Source organism: Bactrocera neohumeralis, unplaced genomic scaffold (genome assembly GCF_024586455.1).
Source record: "Bactrocera neohumeralis isolate Rockhampton unplaced genomic scaffold, APGP_CSIRO_Bneo_wtdbg2-racon-allhic-juicebox.fasta_v2 cluster10, whole genome shotgun sequence".
Taxonomy (NCBI): Eukaryota; Metazoa; Arthropoda; class Insecta; order Diptera; family Tephritidae; genus Bactrocera; species Bactrocera neohumeralis.
In genome coordinates this window covers 26,931,169-26,952,050 of record NW_026089623.1, presented here as the reverse complement: position 1 = coordinate 26,952,050, position 20,882 = coordinate 26,931,169, and the positions used below count along the sequence as shown (strand labels likewise).

The 20,882-nt window shown below is 36.9% G+C and overlaps 1 protein-coding gene, 1 long non-coding RNA gene and 1 pseudogene across 2 annotated transcripts; all 3 read left to right on the top strand.

Annotated features, from left to right (window-relative positions):
- The first annotated feature begins 268 nt into the window (after positions 1–268).
- Positions 269–19,565, top strand: LOC126765591 (uncharacterized). The gene is made up of 2 exons (XM_050483200.1): positions 269–525; positions 18,726–19,565. The coding sequence occupies exons 1-2, from the start codon at positions 481–483 to the stop codon at positions 19,563–19,565; spliced, it is 885 nt and encodes a 294-aa protein (XP_050339157.1). The 5' UTR covers positions 269–480.
- On the top strand, positions 5,266–5,465 carry LOC126765649 (small nucleolar RNA U3; annotated as a pseudogene).
- On the top strand, positions 15,478–18,541 carry LOC126765477 (uncharacterized). Its single transcript, XR_007668445.1, has 3 exons — positions 15,478–17,329; positions 17,620–17,746; positions 17,836–18,541. It is a non-coding gene; the product is annotated as an uncharacterized LOC126765477 (long non-coding RNA).
- Positions 19,566–20,882: the final 1,317 nt, after the last annotated feature.

Sequence of the window (20,882 nt, the reverse complement as noted above, 5' to 3'; positions counted from 1 at the left end):
CACGTTGCCATGTGCACATGCCTGGCGACGGCACTTGAAGTCTTTCTGCTTAGGGACAGTACAATCAAGTGGTATACTGACGGCTCGAAAACGTAGGAAGGAATTGGCGAAAGGATCACAGTACCACGCACAAAGCTTTCCATACCTATGGGTAGGTTTACGAGCATTTTCGGTGTGTACACTTAAACCTCCAACGCAACTATCGCAATAAACGTATAGCTATAATAATCGATAGCCAAGTGGCACTCTTAGCAATCTCTGCATACGAGATAAAATCGCTATTGGTTCAAGAATGTATGAAATGACTGAATTGTCTATCAGAACGTAACCAAGTGCATCTTATTTGGGAGTCAGGTCACAAAGGTATAGCCAGGAATGAACTGGCTGATGAGCTTGCCCGCCCTGCAGCATCCACCAACATGGTATGACCGGAACCTTTCATTGCGGTTGGTTCCCACACGATAAAGAAGCTGCTACGCAATGGTGAAGCAGTCAGTAGGAAGAGGCATTGGCAATAACTCCCAGGTATAAATTAATTCATTATAAATCGGTGAAACACGCATTTTAACTAGATGAATTTTTTAACTTTAAATGGCAACTATTTATATTTTTTTTTCTTGATCTGGAGGACTTCCTCTATCCGTACATATCAATTTTAACCCCGAAATCGGGCTAATCTGTTAGTAAGCAGGATGTTTCAAATTGTTCAAAATAAAACAACAATAGTGTTCCATAATGTATAAAAGTGAACATAGTTCTAATATACATATGTACATAAGTATTTACATTTCTGCTTGAATGCAGGATGTTAAAAATTGTTTGTTACTACATAAAAACAACATATAGTGCAAACTAATTGCAGAGAACGTATGTATATTTATAGAGAAGGTTCACTATGTCGAGAATTTAGGGATATTTCAATTTTGGGATATTTACAAAATTTCCCCCACAGAAAATTATTAGCGTGTTTCACCACTTAACATCAGGGGACACGAAAATAGCAGAATTGAGCATTTTCAGTGTTAAATGAGAAAAAGTATACTCTTTCCGATGTTAAGGAATGTACGCTTACAGATTCCCTTTTTTACTATGCGTAAACGATGCTGCATATAATTTATAGATCGGTATACATATATTTGTTATGAAAGTACATAAGTATGTACATATACATACATATATTTTAAAATTGAGCTATTTTATGATGAATTCCATAAAATCTTTGCAAATATATAATTCAATAAGATTTGTATTACTACATAAATATGCATTTTATATAGGTTTGGTACAACATTGTACATACATGTATTTATATACTTAAATAAATATTTGCTTTGGTCATTAAACTTTTCGATATCATGTTAAGAGACCAAGCGGTCGCACGTTTGCCCATATATAATTATGTGTGCATGTAAACAAATGTAAAAGAACCATACGCATAATGTTTGTAAATTTGTCTACATGCAACAAATGTACATTCAATGCTTTATGCGAAATTTCCGTTGACGCGGACAACCAATAGCGAAGCTCATATTTTTTGCGTTCATGTCAAAGAGTCAATGTGTCGAAAGAATGACGCGACGACAAAGCTTCACAACATTGTGTTGTTGGTAAAAAATCCGAGCTGTGACGAAAACACAAACGAACAATCGCCAATTGCCACTGCTTCCCTTGTCGCTGTAACAGCTTTTACAACAAACCAGCGTTAATGTGTATGTATGTTTCTGTATGAGCTTGCATACATATCGACGCAGATTTTTGCAGGCCGCGTAAAAATATTTTTTACATTCCTTGACAGATACAGTCAATCCTTGTTAGTGCCCCAATCAAAGATACAGATTTTTGTAGTTTGTTAAAAATAAAAATATAATATTGCACATAAGCGAGTGCGGATACTTAATCGAGTGGTACTTAAAACAATAATTTCGATGTATTTCAAAAAACAAACCGTGAGATGCAGCAAGATATAGGCAGTTAAGAGGGATGATTGTCATTTAAGCGGAGTACTACTTAACCGGGATCCACTGTACACATAAATCAGAGAGATGATTTTTAGCTTTTGTCATCGTCGCGAAAAGACGCTTGTAGGCAAAGGCTTGTTCGGGGAGATGTGATAGTGTTTGTTTTTATCAATGAAGCAAGTTTGCCTGTTGAAAGTGCGCTTGCGTTCATGAATGAAAATATTGTTGTTAGGAGTTTTTCTACATATTTGGTCATCGACTATTTGGCTGCCATATTGACTTGTGACGCTGCTGACGCTATTTGAAACCATTGTTGTTTTTGTAGAACAATATTTGTAATTTTTGCGGGTGACATATCTATGTACATGTGAACGCATGTAAATATGTATGTTGTGTATGCATTATTTGTGTGGGAATGTCATACACACATATTTACATGTGTACGCATATTTGTATGTTGGTTTGTGTATACATTATTTGTTCGGCAATGTCGTACACATATGCATATGCATGTACATATAGAGCAGTGCGCGCACACTTTTTACTGATAAATGATAATATCACGATTTGAATTTGAATTCTACTTACATGTGTATATATGTAACTATGTGCTAATATCTAGATGCGTATGAAAATTTAAGTGAAGAAATGTAATTTACATACAATATTATATAATATATTAAGTTTTTTAGGATATTATGATAGTATGTCATAATATATATATATAGCATAAGTATATACAAACATATTGTATGAAATTACATACATATATTATAGTATCAAACAAAAGAAATATTTAAAAAATAGCTTTTTTTCGTACATTAACTACAATTATTGTTTTGGAAATAGCATAATTTAATTAGAATATTATCAGTTTTGCATGTATTTATAAAAATACGCAAAATGATAATCATCAATTAATATGATGACATGTAAAAATATAAGCAAAAGGCCAACATACGTCTGTAATAGCAATGTATATTTCAGAGCATAATTTTCATTAAATGCTCAGCTCTGTTCACGCGCCACTGTTAACATTTATCCTTCTGAGCTAGCTGTGGTGAAACACGCTCATCGCATTTTGTTAGCTTTTGACAGTTTTTACGCTTGTCCGTTGTTGGACCTTTTCTATAAATATACGTTCTCTGCTGCAGCTCGAAAGAACAAAACAGAACCGTTTCTCCGTGGAGCAAAACAAGAAAGTCGGTCAGGTTGAAGTGGAATGCTAGAGTTCATTAAGCAATAAAGAATAAAGCGAGTAACAGCTGTGAAAGTAAAAAAAAGCCATTTTTACTAATTTACATATGTAATATGATCTGTACATATGCATATCCACTGTGCATATGCAATACTTAAAAGCATATTCCAAAAATTTTGCATATTAAGGTATTTTCTTACATTTTAATCCATAACAAAACAGGAATCCTTATTTTGTTTACAAAAACGATTCTATAAATCAGTTGATACATACACATATGGTCAAAATAATAAGTACATTCCTTTAGGCTGCATTCATGATTGAATTTTGAATATTTGGTGAAGTACACGAATGCAACTAAGGGTTAATTTTATTAAATTCGATATTGTAGTACCTTTTATAATGAAAAGAAAATACTGAATCCCCTCTTTGTAGCGTGGCAATTGATTGTTGCTGCTCGTGTTTCTAAGTGGTCAAAATAATAAGTACATTGGTAATTGTTTTAAGATTTTCAGCAAATCGGACGATTTATTGTAATGGTTTGCTCTTTCGGTTGTATAGCTCCATGTTTAAAACGCATTGAAAACTAAAAAATTGTACAGATGGGTAGAAAAAAGCATTGCAGTGCGGAGGAAAAGGAAATCGTCTTAAATCTCAGAAAAGAGGCCCAAAGTCTTAGGAATATTGCTAAAACATTAGACCGTTCATTGTATTTCGTGCAGAATGTCCTAAAGATGAAAAAGAATGTTGTAACTCGCGGTCGACCAAAAAAGACATAAACAACAACGGACAACCGTATCGTCACTCTTGGTAAAAAGGACCCATTGGTATCTTCAAGGATAATATCAGCCGATATTGGTAACATAATATCTTCCCGAATGGCTCGACGAATACTATATCGAGCTAATTTACCTGGCAGGATAGCCAGAATACCATAATTGTGAAAAAAATTGAGATAATACTATATTTCGCGAAAAATCATTCAAATTGGTCCGGCCCAAGAGGTGAGAAAAAGTGGGCGCAATATCTTGTGGAGCGACGAAACAAAAATTAATTTGTTCGAAAATGATGCCTGACGGAACGTTTGTCGTCCGAAAGGCAAAGATTTGCCTTCACAGTCTACAAAAAGACCGTTAAACACGGTGGCGGCAACATAATGGTCTGGGGCTGCTTTTCGTGGTATGGTGTAACATAAATAGATTCGAATATAAAGATATCTTGGAAAACACGATGCTGCCATATGCTGAGGAAAGTATGCCACTAATATGGAAATTTCAGCAGGATAATTATCCTAAGCATACGTCGAGGTTGGTAAAAGATTGGTTCCAGGACAATGGTGTGACTTTTCTTAAAAGGCCATGTCAATCTCCCGAGTTGAATCCAATTAAAAACTTTTGGGGAAGCTAAAGCAACGGATTGGGAAGCAATCGTTCCAAAATAAGGATCAGTTAGGGAGTTTTGTTGAAAAAACCTGGTATGAGACTCCAATTATCTCCAGTTTTCAAAATCGAATCTCAAAAGGAATTGAAAATAATGGCGAATATACCAGATACTGATGAAAGAAGTAAATAAAAATCAAATAGGAGCCAGAAAACTCAAATTAATACGTTTTTTCATTCACAGATACCTGATGTACTTATTATTATATTTTGTCCACCCATATTTTTTGTCTTTTTGAAGTTATACTTCTTATGCGAGTTCGGAAAAGGTTGCGTTAAATTCATAACTGCGCAACCTCTACCAACAACACAATGTTGCCATGCTTATGCTATTGTTGTTATTGTAGAACAATGTTTCAATTTTTGGTTGATGATAAATTCTGTTGGGATTCGAACCTACTTGCTCGTCGTAACTTTTCAAGCGCTTACCACCAACACCACCATTGACACTTGTATTGCGTTGTCGTAATTATGGTTTGGTTATGCATGAAAGAAATATACAATGGATCGCCGATTGTTACCTCTTTCCTTGCTGCTGCTCATATGTATGTTTGTATGCTTGTGTATTATTGAAGTTATACGTCTTTTTCTTTCGTTTGTCTTTCATGTCTGCGAATTCTCAACTATTTTGTGTGACTTTCGCGTGAAATACTCTGCGTTGGCCTTTGAAAAATTAAGACTATACATCATTTCTGTAGTTAGTCTTCATTTACATTGTTTGGAAATCGACCCGCGATGACGAGGTATATCGTTTTATCTGACAGCGTGAGATTTATGAACTTCATTTCTAATTTTGTTTTGTGGCATATTAGAAATGATGTTTCTTCGAATATCGCTCACTTACAACGGATAAAACGACTTCTGAGTGGTGGTTTTAATAAATAAATTCCAAGGTTTTACACAAAAATAATGTAGTCAATAAGTACAGTACGCTTATGTATGCTTGCGCATTATTTTTCTTTCGTTTGTCCTTCATTTTTGCGAGTTCTCAACTATTTTGTGTGACTTTATTTCTTTCGTTTCTCTTTCATTTCTTTTTTGAATTTCTGAACGCGCGCATGCGTATACATACATTCATATGAGCATGTGCAGATACATAAGATAGGATAGAAGATGTATGCCTTTTAACATCGTAGACTACACTAATAAATATTTTTCTTACTAATAGAAATTAAATTTATCACAGCAATATTATGTATATGTATATTAGGTATATGCTGTGATAAATTTAATTTCTATTAGTAAGAAAAATATTTATTAGTATAGTATACGATGTTAAAATGCAAAAATTAAACACTAAGTCCGTCGAGATTCGAACCTGCGTTCACATTGTGACTTTTCATGTACTACTCACCATTGACACTTTCGTGGCGTTGTCTTAAGTATGGTTTGGTTATGCATGTAAGAAATATACGATGGTTCAAATAATTTTGTTTAAGTATAGAAATATGCTTTTGTAGAACATTTCCTTTCGCAAACATACAGACAAATGTGCAAACGACATAATATATGTATGATTGTTTCGCATTTTGCTTCTACGCCGGTCAAATTTCTATACAAAAATCGGCTGAAATGTGTGAGAAAATAAAAAATGGACAACTAGGGCAAATAATTAAATATAAATGAAAATACATGTAAATTTACTTAAATTTATTTAAATTTATTAAAAAACTTATTTAAATTTATTAAGGAACTTATTTAAATTTAATGAAAAACTGCAAAGAAAAATAAAAAGAAAATTCATTTTACTTTGGCCCAGGTTTGTGCGCAATACAAATGCAACGCCAATAATGAATATGTACAAGAAATTGACTAAACACCATGATATAAGATATGCAAATTATAATATGACAACCCAATTCGAAGAGTACGAAAGAGAGATGGTTACGCTGCATATTGCCTTCCGCAACGAAGAGACAGAACTACTTTCCGAGTCAAAATTCCTTCATTTAGACTTTGCTTTATAAAATGTGCATAATGAATTTAAATGTTCAAGTTTTCTTTCATACAAAATGATATGCATTTCTGAATATCACTAAGAAGTATAACTTCTTCCACGCGTAGGGACTCCAAGCACCTTTTTTATTATTTGCTAGAAATTTAAGTACCTATTCCAACTATTATTACAAATATCTTTATTTTTGTTATTTAAGCCATATATTAAATGAGATATGATATTATTTTTCTTTGAACATGAATAAAAAATAATTTATTAGTCATTGAATGTTACACGGGCGTATGTACTTATTATTTTGACATTTTTTCTGGCAGCAATGTAAAGCGTCCACTTTTGCAAATACATCTGACAACATGTTTAAGGTTAGGTATCGATCAGCTGATTACCAAACAAGTTTTTTCAGCCGTGGTGGTTAATTTACAACGGCGAAAGAAAATAAATTGTTGTTCGAATTCATAAGTACGTCGAATGGTAAGTCAGTTTCCGGGCGTATTTAGGTCGAATCGCTCTGTGCTGTTCTGCACATTTTGTAATTGCTTTGTTATACAAGTATGTATGGCGTTTACATAGGGACTCTATTGTTGCTCGTTATCGGCAAATTCACTTTTGGTGTCATTCTGTATAGTAGAGTTTTTATACCCTGAATAGGGTATATTAAATTTGCCACGAAGTTTGTAACACCCAGAAGGAAGCGTCGGGGACCCTACAAAGTACATATGTATGTATATAAATGATCAGTATGTTGAGCTGAGTCGATCTGTCTGTATATATACGAACTTGTCCCTCAGTTTTTGAGATATCGTTTTGAAATTTTGCAAATGTCATTTTCTCTTCAAGAAGCTACTCATTTGTCGGAACTGCCGATATCGGAGCTCTATAACATATAGCTGCCATACAAACTGAACATTCGGAATCTAGTGCTGGTAGGGAAAACTTTTGCATTTAACAATATATATTCACGAAATTTGATATATGTTATTTCCTAAGGCAACAATGTAATCTCTGAAGAAATCGTTCAGAACGGTTAACCACAGCATATAGCTGCCATACAAACTGTAAGATCGGAATCAAATGCTTGCATGGAAAACTTCCTATTTTGAAGATATATCTTCACGAAAGTTGATATGAGTTATTGTTCATAGAAATAATGTAATATCGGAAGAAATTTTTCAGATCGGCTCACTATATCATATAACTGCCATACAAACCGAACGATCGGAATAAAGGGTTTATATGGAAAACTTTCGCATTTGACGTGGTATCTTCACGAAATTTAACATAGATTAGTGCTTAAGGTAATAATATAATCTCCGATAAAATTGTTCAGATCGGATTAATATAGCATATAGGTTCCATACAAACTGAACACATAGTTACTAAAAGAAATGCACCTGTGAAGGGTACATTAGCTTCGATGCAGCCCAAGTTAACGTTTTTTTTTTGTTCTATCTTCCTTTTCACTAAATTTTCGCAAATGTTTGAGCGTTTCAGGTACATCACGCTTAGAGCGTGTTGCATAGATAATTTTTATCTTGGCCTCACATTTTGCCTTACCATGAATGTTATAAAAGATTATGAATAATACCAGCTAATAACTATTTAAATTTTCAAACAAATGCTTAATTTGGATATTCCCTAATCCATTAGAATGTATTGAATACCCACTACTGATATATTTATTTATAATTTTTGAGGGAATTTCCTACTCTTTTGGAAAATATTAAAAGCCAGTAATTTGTTACCCCAAATTTTTTCTATTTATTATAAAATATTAATGAATTAATTACATTTCTTGTTTAAGACAAAACGATATTCAAATTACGATTAAAACAAATAAAAATGAAAGCGTCTTAATATTTTTATGTAAATTTAAAACACCAAATGAATTCTGTTTTAATTAAAATTACTTCTTCTTCTTAATTGGCGTAGACATCGCTTACGCGATTATAGCCGAGTTAACAACAGCGCGCCAGTCGTTTCTTCTTTTCGCTACGTGGCGCCAATCGGATATTCCAAGCGAAGCCAGGTCCTTCTCCACTTGGTCCTTCCAACGGAGTGGAGGTCTTCCTCTTCCTCTGCGTCGAATACTTTCAGAGCTGGAGTGTTTTCATCCATCCGGACAACTTGACCTAGCAGCGTAGCCGCTGTCTCTTAATTCGCTGAACTATGTCAATGTAGTCGTATATCTCGTACATCTCATCGTTCCATCGAATGCGATATTCGCCGTGGCCAATGCGCAAAGGACCAAAAATCTTAGGCAGAATTTTTCTCTCGAAAACTCGCAACGTCGACTCATCGGTTGCTGTCATAGCCCAAGCCTCTGCACCATATAGCAGGACGGGAATTATGAGCGACTTATAGAGTTTGGTTTTTGTTCGTCGAGAGGGGACTTTACTTTTCAATTGCCTACTCAGTCCGAAGTAGCACCTGTTGGCAAGAGCAATCCTGTGTTGGATTTCCAGGCTCACATTATTGGTGGTGTTACTGCTGGTTCCTAAATAGACGAAATTATCTACAACTTCAAAGTTATGACGTGGAGTTATGTGTGGAGTCGCACTGCGGCCGGGTGCCGGACCCAGAGTACGGCAGAGGTTTTAGATGGGCCTCGAACCCGACCAAGGTGGCTAGGGTGTCTCCTTTGGTTTTCACCCGAACGGATTGGAACCAAAGTGTATGTGTGTGGGGCGGCACTCATACCTTGGTTTCTTCCAGAGTGTAGTGTTGTGCATGCACTTACGCTTTGGGGCGCTGATCAACGCATTAATTTGATCTATGTTCTACTAGCAATAGATAGCACCGTGGATTTGAGCCTTCGTAGGCAGATACCCTCGTAAAACACATTGACAGATGTCAACAGTGACGTGAGAGCCAAGTCGCGAGCGCGACGACTATTTGTTTAATGACAGGAGATATTTCGTTTTGGCCTCGTTCACTGCCAGACCCATTTTCTGTGCATCCTTGTCCAGCCTGGAGAAAGCTGAACTAACGACGCGGGTGTTGAGGCCGATGATATCAATATCATCGGCATACGCCAGCAGCTGTACCCTCTTATAGAAGATGGTACCTTCTCTATTTAGTTCTGCAGCTCGAACTAATTTCTCCAAAAGCAGGTTGAAGAAGTCACACGATAGGGAGTCGTCTTGTCTGAAACCTCGTTTGGTATCGAACGGCTCGGAGAGGTCCTTCCCGACCCTGACGGAGCTTTTGGTGTTATTCAACGTCAGTTTACACAGCCGTATTAGTTTTGCGGGGATACCAAATTCAGACATCGCGGCATAAAGGCAGCTCCTTTTCGTGCTGTCGAAAGCAGCTTTGAAATCGACGAAGATGTGGTGTGTGTCGATTCTCCTTTCACGGGTCTTTTCCAAGATTTGGCGCATGGTGAATATCTGGTCGGTTGTAGATTTGCCAGGTCTAAAGCCACACTGATAAGGTCCAATCAGTTTGTTGACGGTGGTCTTTAATCTTTCACACAATACGCACGATAGAAACTTATATGCGATGTTGAGGAGGCTAATCCCAAGGTAGTTGGGATTGGGATTGGGCATAGCACACTTAAATTTCAATCGTTGGGCATGCTTTCGTCCGACCATATTTTACAAAGAAGCTGATGCATGCCCCTTATCAGTTTCGCCGCCGTGTTTGAATAGCTCGGCCGGCAATCCATCGGTCCCTGCCGCTTTGTTGCTCTTCAGGCGGGCAATTGCTATTCGAACTTCTTCATGGTCGGGCAATGGAGCGTCTGCTCCATCGTCATCGATTGGGGAATCGGGTTCGCCTTCTCCTGGCGTTGCGCGTTCACTGCCATTCAGCAGGCTGGAGAAGTGTTCCCTCCATAATTTAAGTATGCTCTGGGCATCGGTCACTAGATCACCTTTGGGGGTTCTACAAGAGTATGCTCCGGTCTTGAAACCTTCTGTAAGCCGCCGCATTTTTTTGTAGAATTTTCGAGCATTACCCCTGTCGGCCAGCTTATCAAGCTCTTCGTACTCACGCATTTCAGCCTCTTTCTTTTTCTGTCTGCAAATGCGTGTCGCTTATCTTTTCTACTCTCGGTATCTATCCCATCACGCACGTGTTGTGGTCGATCGTAACGTTGCGAGGTAGGCAGCCTGTTTTCTCTCCGCTGCGACACGGCACTCCTCGTCGTACCAGCTGTTCTTTTGCACTTTCCGAAAACCAATGGTTTCGGTTGTAGCTGTACGTAAGGAGTTTGAAATGCCGTCCCACAGTTCCTTCCCTTATACCGAGTTGTTGACGAGTGCTCTCAGAGAGCAGGAGTGCAAGCCGAGTAGCAAATCGTTCGGCTGTCTGTTGTGATTGCAGCTTCTCGACGTCGAACCTTCCTTGTGTTTGTTGACGTGCGTTGTTTGCTGCACAGAGGCGGGTGCGAATCTTGGCTGCAACAAGATAGTGGTTCGAGTCGATGTTAGGACCTCGGAGCGTACGCACGTCTAGAACACTGGAGACGTGTCTTCCGTCTATCACAACATGATCGATCTGGTTGGTAGTTTTTTGATCCGGAGACAGTCAGGACAGTCAAGCTTGATAAATCTTCTTATGCTGGAATCTAGTACTACAGATAACCATATTTCGGGATCCGGCGAAGTCAATCAGCCTCAACTTATTGGGGGTGTTTCCTCGTGGAGGCTGAATTTACCGACCGTAGTGCCAAAGATACCTTCTTTGCCCACCCTGGCGTTAAAGTCGCCAAGCACGATTTTGACATCGTTGCGGGGGCAGCTCTCATAAGCGCGCTCCAAGCGCTCATAGAAGGCATCTTTAGTCACCTCGTCCTTCTTTTCCGTCGGGGCGTGGGCGCAAATCGGCGAAATGTTGAAGAACCTCGCTTTGATGCGGATTGTGGCTAGACGTTCATTCACCGGAGTGAATGATAGTACTCGGCGACGGAGTCTCTCACCCACCACGAATCCAACACCAAACTTGCGCTCCTTTATGTGGCCATTGTAGTAAATGTCACAAGGACCTACTCGTCTCTGTCCTTGTCCCGTCCATCGCATTTCTTGGACGGCGGTGATGTCAGCCTTTATTTTCGCGGGGACATCAACCAGCTGGGCAGCGGCACCTTCCCAATTAAGGGTCCGGACATTCCAGGTGCATGCCCTCAAATCGTAGTCCTTATTTCGTTTGCCATGGTCGTCATCAAAAGGGGGGCCTCTCATCCGAGGCTGTCGTTTAGTTTTCATTGGTATTGTTTTTTACGTGGCGGGTCCCAAACTCAGCGCATCACCCTATGTAGGGGATGTTTCGCCTTCTCACATTAGCTCGCCTTCGAACGGATGTTCTTAGGCTACCCAGAGGATACTTGGTCAAAGACCGGAAGTAGTGAGCTGCTTGAGTCATATGTAAAAGAATCGTTTCTGGCCACTCCTAAGTGAATGGCGATCAGAGAACTTTCCTCACTTGCGTGAACTTCTACACATGGCTCCATCCTCCTTATTACTTATACATATATATTTTCATCTATAATAATTCTAAATGTTATTAAATTTTTTAATAAAGTATCTTATTTTTAGCCTCATCACAAATTTTTTTAATTTTCTATTTTACTATGCATATAGATAACAAATTTCAAATTTCCGAACAGATCGTATATTATGAATACTACAATATCAAAATGAAAAATAGTACAGAATTGCGTAGCAATGAACTGTTACGAATAAGATTAGAAAGCGTGTCACCCGAGCTCCAGGGCACGGTCTTTTCGTCTTTCCTCGTCGTCCGCTCGCCCAAAAAAAACCGATCTGGGCGAAAAAAGAGTCCGTGTGTGAACTGGTAATTGCGGCTACAAAAATATTTAATGTGAAACAATTCCTTGTAAAGGCAAAACTTAAAGAGGCTGCAGAGAAGAAAAAACCCTTACAACACAAACTCTTCTGACGGAATATCAGCCACAAAACACCTTTGCTGTGGATCTTTGTGAAACCTTTCTCAAAGCGAATATACCGTGAAGAAAGATCTGCAATCCAAGTGTTAAATGGTTTTTTCCGAAATACATGTACCAACTATCAAATTCTTTGTGAATCAAAGTTGCGGCAGAGTTTTGTAAAATAAAGTTTTAACTGAGCTAAAAACGAAAGATGCCAATAATTATGTTTGGATATCTGTAGACGAGACAATAGACATAGAGCCACGACTTATCATAAATTTTATTTTCAAACAGAAAGTGAATTTAAAGGGACATGTTGCAACCCATTTTTTATAGGCAGTAAGTAGTTCAGTCACAAGATCTTTGTAATTGTCAGCTTTCACATTTCCAAGAAAATTTTTAACAACACTTTTAAAGGCACTCCAGGCTCGTATTTCAAATTCATTGAGCATTTCCTTAAATGTTTTAGCTTTCATTAGTTCTCTTATTTGCGGACCTACAAATACATATGCCCTCCTTAATTTTTTCTTCACTGACTGGAAATTTTGTTTTCAGATACAAGAAGAAAGCAATTGTGAATTCTTTCTGTCTTATCTGTAAAATGTAATATATACATCACTGAAAAGAAGATTCCAACCTTTTAGTCTGGATGCTAAAAGTTCGGACTGCGATTTTGAAATGCTTAGATTTCAAACTAAGTCAGTAAGTTGACCCTATGAAATTAGATGCGGCACTGTTGAACATCCTGGTAAATCAAATAAAGGATGGATTGTCAATTCCTTTGCGGTTTCTGTATCAACAATTGAAGAGCTAGTCGATTCTAGTTCTTCATCGAGACTTCAAGATTCTGGTGCTTTTGGAATAGGAAGTTGTTCACTGTGTTTGACAGGTCTTGAAGGTTATGGTATATTGCAGTACTTAACCGTATGTTTATGTTTCTTTAGGTTCTCTCCAAACCATTGGCACTGCAAAGGGCATTTTACGATTTGAAGCTTTTAACCAAACTGTTAACAACTCTACACAAGTTATACAACAGATATGAGGGGCCCATGCTTTGTCTTGGTAAATCGTAATTTCAAAAACGTAAAAGAAAGTGAAATCAAAAACGTTTTTCTATCCAAACATAGAACACGTAACCGATTCGGACACCGTTAGTCTACTGATAAATTTTGTAAAATAAAATGATCGTAAAATACGCTGTTTACTTCAAACAAGCAGGCAGAATCGGTCTAAACCAGATAAATCCCTGATAGTATGAAAATATGAGATGATGCAATATAATAAAATTTTATGTATTGTAAAATCTAAAGCCGCAGGTTACAGAATATCTGTGGGTGATAGAAAAATTCTGTTTTCAGATTTGACTTCTGGGTATCTAACTGCATTAGAAACACCTAAGAATTTTCATGTCATAAATAACACAGCTAACATTTGCCCCTTCTCTATTTATTAACATTCTCTGGGTCAGCGTTGCCACCGCGTTTATTTAGGTATGTGTCAGACAAAAACTATGGGCAAGAGGTTTTGGGACTGTAATTTAGGGGAATTTGTGAAAAAATTAGGATTGGTTACTTGTAGGTTTAAACCAGTGGTCAGTATTTCATAGCATAATTGTGAAAGCTAACTTCACACGTACCAGGGATAAATGGATGCCCAACTTGTTCCATTTGGCGTGCACCTCAAAAGTAGCGAGCCTACAAGACGGAGGTAACAGAGTAAATAATAATACCCAACGATTACCCTCCTCCCGCCCAGGCGACCCGATGGGCACAATCCGCAAAGGAGCGGAATTAGCCGAGTCATAAAAGGCAAGAGAGTTTTAAGCGTAGCGATCTTAAGCTGCTCAGCTACAGAAACAAAAATTTCAACAGCCAATATTAAGAATTAGATTAAAGTAAGTTTATTATTTTTCAGTGTTACTTATTAAGGGTAGATAAAATAATTTTTTAATGGTAAAGAGTGAGTCTGTTAGATCAAATATAATGGATTGAAAATTAAAATCGTACACATACATACGTGACACATACGGTTCGTTAAACTCAAAATTTGTTCTAGAAAATTTCAAAAGTAAAGGTCTAAACTGCCTAGTAGAGCGAGCGGGAACGTTAAAATTAATATCAGATAAGAGAAATGGACTACAGACTGACCCATTCATGAGTTTTACAAGAAAAGTTATACTAAGCATTTCCCTACGATTAGCGAGTGTACGGAGAATTATAAGTTTTAAACGGTTAGTATAAGAGGGATGATTTAACCTGGAATCCCAATGCAAATAATTTAAGGCAAAAAGTAAAAATTGTTTTTGAACGGAATCGTAACTTCTCCGAATGGACTTGATAACTAGGGTTCCAAACCACAGAAGCATACTCTTATATAGGCTTATAAAAATATTTTTTGCCATCGTTTAACAAAAGATGCCATCGACGATGAAATATTAAAATTGAATTTGGCGTCCATAGTTACTCCTAGATCAACAAAACTGCATACTTGCCCCATGCTAAATTTTTGTGTTACGTATGAAGTAGGGTCTACAGATCTACGTGAAAAGCACATCGTTTTACATTTTTTAAGGTTTAATAGCATATCATTTCTAACAGACCAAGAAAACTAGGTTGAAAACTAATTTGCCTGTTTGCAACTTTCACTAATTAAAGTATATGATTTAAAAAGTTTTACATCGTCAGCATATAATAAAATTCTTGAATACTTAATAGATGATATGTCGTTAATAAATAACAAGGACAGAATTGAACCAAGATGGCTACCTGCAGAATATGGATTATGTCAGAAAAAGGATCGTTAAATACAACTTTTTGAGTTCTGTTACAAAGATATTAAGCAACCCATTTTAGAAATATTGGTTGAAAACCAAGAAGATGAATTTATTCAAAAGAATTTAATGGTTTACTTGATCAAAAGCTTTATTAAAATCTGTGTATATAACATCAATATGCTTATTCTCCCTAAAGCCCGTTGATACATGTGATACAAATTCTAGCAATTAGTTACTGTAGATTTCCCTTTAGGAACAAGAAATTAGTGGAGATATCCAGAAGGTTATTTCAATTGTTATAATTGCTTCAAAAAGTTTAGGTATTGCTGAAAACTTTGCAATTTCCCTATACTTTTCAATGGATAACATAAATCCACTCTTATGCAAAGGAGTTATTAATGACTTTTTCATATAGATGGAAATGAACCTTGCTTAAGAGATGTATTAAATAGTTTTGTTAAGGGTTGGTATATGCATACATATATTTGGCATAGTATATCTGGGCCATAATTAAATGATAGTTCTAACATATTTAACTGATATAAGACGTCTGCTTCGGAAATGGTGGGTGCATTAATTACAAAAATCGGACATAACTTGTGCTGATGCGTAACATTTTTAGAGTTTTTAAAAAGTAATTGGACCTAAAGAACTTAGCAAACATATTAGAAATTGTGTGATTGTCACTGGACATAGTAGACTTATATTTCATCGCTGACGGAAAATTAGAATTCTTGCGTTTGGAGTTGGCGAAACCATAGAACAATTTTGGATTACCTATAATATTATTTTTTCTTGGTTTATATAATTATTAGAACATATTTTGTTAAGGCGAAATAAATTAAAATTAGCCAACACCCAATTAAAGTCAATTTGAATTGCTTCAATAGTACAATATAACAGAGATACTTTTCTTAACAGATCACTTAATCAAGATATTTTCACAATAAAATTTTAAATATAAATCAAACAACTTTGCAAGAGCACGAAATTTCACAATTGAGCACGAGAAGGGTTGCCAGATAAAATTGTACAAACATATTGAAACATTTCCAGCTTTTCACCAACACTGTTACATTTTCTGCAATTTTCAAATGAATGGGAGCAAGCGTAAATAAGAGAAACTGCAGCTGTTTGGTGGTTATAAATACGTTTAATCAAACCGCTGCCTTTGAAACTGTGTAGTAGCGTTGGGAATAACTGTGCTTGTCACCAATTGTTATTAACTAACAAATATTTTTAATATAGTATGTTTTTCTTTACTACAGTTATCCAATTGTAAGCGATGGCAACTCTGTTGCCCAACAAGTGTCAGATGAAATGAAGTAAGTGGCAGCAACCAAAAGGGCACAGTCAAAAAGCAACCGTCAGCGAGTGAACAACGTAAAATAGCGAGTACGCAGTGTTGAGAACGCTTTATAAAAAAAATGCATAAACTGTCATATCTGTATATATATAAATCTTCTGACCGTTTGTAATTGAACTGCTCCTAAACGGCTGGACCGATTTCGATGAAATTTTGTGTGTGTGTTCAAGGAAATTCGAGAATGGTTTAGATTCACAATTTGGTCCACTGGAAAATGTTTTTGAAGTGAAACTTCTTTACGTGCGCTTGGCTTGGGGAGTAAGCTGACGAACGCCTTACGAAAAGTGTGATCAGGCGAGGCGAACGGTAATTGGTGGGGATATAGGCAAGCGTCAGCAGTGCGCACGCACATTTTTCTTTCTTTCTCTTCAGTCAGTAGTTCGTTTGCGATTTTACTAGCGTTACGCGAATGGTGATAGTTTGGTTATTTTGTTGTAATTTACTGTAATTTTATTGCGTTTTGAAACAATTTTACGAATTAATATTGTTCAATACATTCAATATTTTACGTTTAAAGTGAATAAAATTGTAAATTTATTTTAAAGTTTATGTTTTCTGAATTTTCGGGTAAATAATAACAAATTATGGAGAAAAGTGACACAGACTCCGAGTATCAAAGCGGTGCTTTAGGACCACCAACTAAGAAGAAATTACGTACGGAAATTGTGCATAAAAAGTGTGTGACAACAGATTCAAGACAAGATTTTAAACCTAGTGAGACCCAATCAATTGATAATGAATCACGAAGGTGAGTACGCATCTCAAACCAGTTGCTAGCGTCGTAGCGTCATATGCATTGTTGCTTTGTCCTTGACTATTTTCTCCCTCTACTAATATGCGGCATTCTACTCTCGACATTGGGACGCGTTTGATTCTCTGTCCTTTTCTTGCCTCTCTTTCTCTTTTTCTCTCGCTTTTTCCTTGTTACTCCTCCGTATTTTAGCCTCACGTTTCTACAATTTACTTCAGCAAAGTTCTAAAATAGATTAACATAAAATTTAACTAATTCGTAAATTATAAAATACTTATTAATTGTAGAGGTTTACCATTACAAATAATTGGTGACATCGTGATTGAACATGACAATAATCAAATGGAAGTTAATGATGGAAATCTCACTATACATAGATCATGTACAAAAACCGAGACAATTGATTGAAGTTAGGTACATTAATTTCGATTTTACTTTTATGATCATTCATGACTCTAATAATAATTTACTACATTTACACAACTGAAATTATGGAATTATAGGTTAAATAAAGCGCCAAAAACTTCTGCAGAACGTGGTCGAGAATTCAGAGCACGAAAAGCACTGCTTAAACAACAATGTAAGCAACAACAGGAACCAGATGCAATAGTTGAAATTGCTAATGATACCTCGAATATAATAACTTCGAACATGGACATTCTATTACGACATATTCGTGAAGTTGATATTGGTTAGTCATCAATTGGTGATATATGTGCTGCTCACTGTGTTTTGGACGATGGAACAAACATCATAATGGTAGTTGTTTACATTTCGCCCAATAACACAGTTAATAATATCATAAAGTTTGTATACAGAAGACTTATGATTTATGGTCGAGTGGGTTCTGAAGAACTAGGAGAAAACTATCATACGTTGCCACTAATCTTAGCAGGAGATTTCAATATCAATTTCGCATCCGAAGATGGACAACTCTTGATAAACTTTCTACGAGATAAATTAGAATTACAAATGAATAATGACCGTAATGAACCAACTACAAGACATGGAACAACAATCGATGCATTTTTTTTCTAAATTTCAGTCTAATTTTAATTCTAAAATATATGTATCGTATTTCTCGTATCATAAGCCTATTGTCTCGGTTTTACAATCAACCACAGTAATTACTGATGTACCCAATAATGAAAATAACGAATAAAACAATGAAAAAAAATAAAAGATCTATGCAAAAATATTAATTTACTAATGAAAACATAAAATAAATTTAAATATTTGTAGGAAATTAATATATGTATATGTGCATACATGTATATATTGCACACACACATTCATATATATGTATACATATAGACAGAGCCAAAGAAGTTTCACTTCAGTCGTGCGGTCATAAGCATACTCACTTTTTTTTAAATTAATTTTTCATTTGTAGGTGGACATCCAAGAAATCAACGTTACGGAGGAGTCATCCGAGATATTAACGGTGGCACAACTGCAACAGGAGATGAAGCAGTTACGCGAAATGATGGGACAGCTACTACAAGCACAAAATAACGGCACTGGTACAGCCAGTACGCAAGAGGTACAAACGGTACAAAACGCAGCTAGCAACGATAGCGCAGTTGCAGTCAACGGCGGCGCAGGCGTTCAAAGTCGCGCCACTGACGCTATTTCAACGAACGACGACAGCACAGTGGCAACTAACAACAACGTTACCACACGCAATCAAAGCAACGGAATTATTTCTGCGAACGGGAATATTTCAACGAACGGGAATATGCGACACGCGTCAGTAAAAGAAATTGCAAATACCCTGCCGGAATTTGATCCAACGAATAACGCAAGCATTACGGTAGAGCAATTTATTGACAGAGTCGATCGAGTAGTTGAAGCATATAGATGGGACGAGAAATTTTTATTGTTGGCTATTTATACACGACTAAGAGGAGTTGCACGTATGTGGTTGGATGCCTCACCCACATTACACACAACTTGGGAAAATTTTGCTAATGCGTTACGACACGATTTTGGTTCAGACCGAGACGAAGCGGAAATTCATTTCGTGATGGCTAATGCAACGAGGAAGCCAAAAGAAATCATAAAAGAATATTGTTTTCGAGTGGCGGCACTAGGTATACGTTACAAACTGAGTGAGGCAGCCATTATACGCTATGCAAGAGTTGGATTGAAGCATAGAGAACTCCAACAAAGCATTTCAGCAGTGAAGTTTACAACAATGAAACAGGGGCTAAGAGAGCTAAGTGAGGGCTAAGTGAGCCACAAGTATATCAACCAAGCAAACGAGACAACAATAACGAAAACTATACTGAGTCAACGAAACAAAATGATGAATTTAAAACACAATTGAAATGCTACAATTGCACCGACATCGCTGTACAACGTGTAACAAAGTTCATTCAAACGGAGGAAATTAACGACGACAGTAGCGTTACGACGACTTGGTGCAACCAACCTTGACGAATGTTTCAAGAAATTAGTCTACATAAGAGCGCAACCGTATATCGCATTCATCGACACCGGCAAGCAATGCAGCATCATTCGTAGGTCAGTAGCCAAACGCATCGACGATAAAGCCGTAAAATGCTGCTTACAAGTAAAAGGCATTTGCGGAGGGATGCGTACGTTCACGGAGGCTATTACCATAGACATCACGCATAGACGGAATCAACATCGAGACGCAAGCCTACATCGCTGATGACGAGTTACTAGAAGAAGACGTTTTAATAGGTCAGGATGTTATCATTAATGCAAACATTACGCTGAAAGTTGAAAATGGTCGCACAATATTCGGAAGCAGACGAGCAATACAGACAACGGTAATAACTGAGAGCGATTTTTCCAAACTAATGTCCAATTTCAGCAATGAAGCAGAACGAAATAAGATGCAAAGTCTTCTGGCAAGCTATGCCGTTGTTTTCTCCAATGGGCTAAAAGATATTGGCAAAACTGACGCAGCTCAAGCTAGCATCGAACTTAAAAGCAATCGCACCATATTTCAAGCGCCTTATCGTATCCCAGAACCGAAGCGTGATATTGTCAACAAGATGATTGAAGAATTACTTGAGCGTATTATTATCACGAAATCGGAATCCGAATACTCAAGTCCCGTGGTCTTAGTAAAGAAGAAGAATGGAAGTGGTTGGTTATGTATCGGTTACCGACGAATTAATAGATGAAAAAGAAAGAAAATTTTCCAGTCCCGAATATTGAAGCACGGCTACATGAAACATTCGATTTGAATAGTGGTTACTATCAGATCGAAATGGCACCCGAAAGTCAGAAATACACTGCTTTTATCACAACGGACGGCCTATATGAGTTCAAACGCATGTCGTTTCGTCTAAAGAATGCACCAGTTGTGTTTAATAGACTCATGGCAGAAATGCAAAGACGAGTGGAGACGGGCGACATGGTAAATTATATGGATGACATCCTAATTGGCAGCAATTCTTTCGACGAAATGTATACAAAGCTTTATCGTATACTCCAAGTACTACGCACCTATGGACTCACATTGAACGTTAACAAATGTGACTAGTTCACGCAAACAATAACATTTTTGGGACAT

What these genes read in the sequence shown, in the direction of transcription:
- LOC126765591 (XM_050483200.1), top strand. Translation starts at nt 481, where the DNA reads ATGGTGAAGCAGTCAGTAGGAAGAGGCATTGGCAATAACTCCCAG. An exon ending in GCATTGGCAATAACTCCCAG is followed by an intron (nt 526 to 18,725) that starts GTATAAATTAAT and finishes TTTCATTTGTAG; the next exon opens with GTGGACATCCAAGAAATCAA.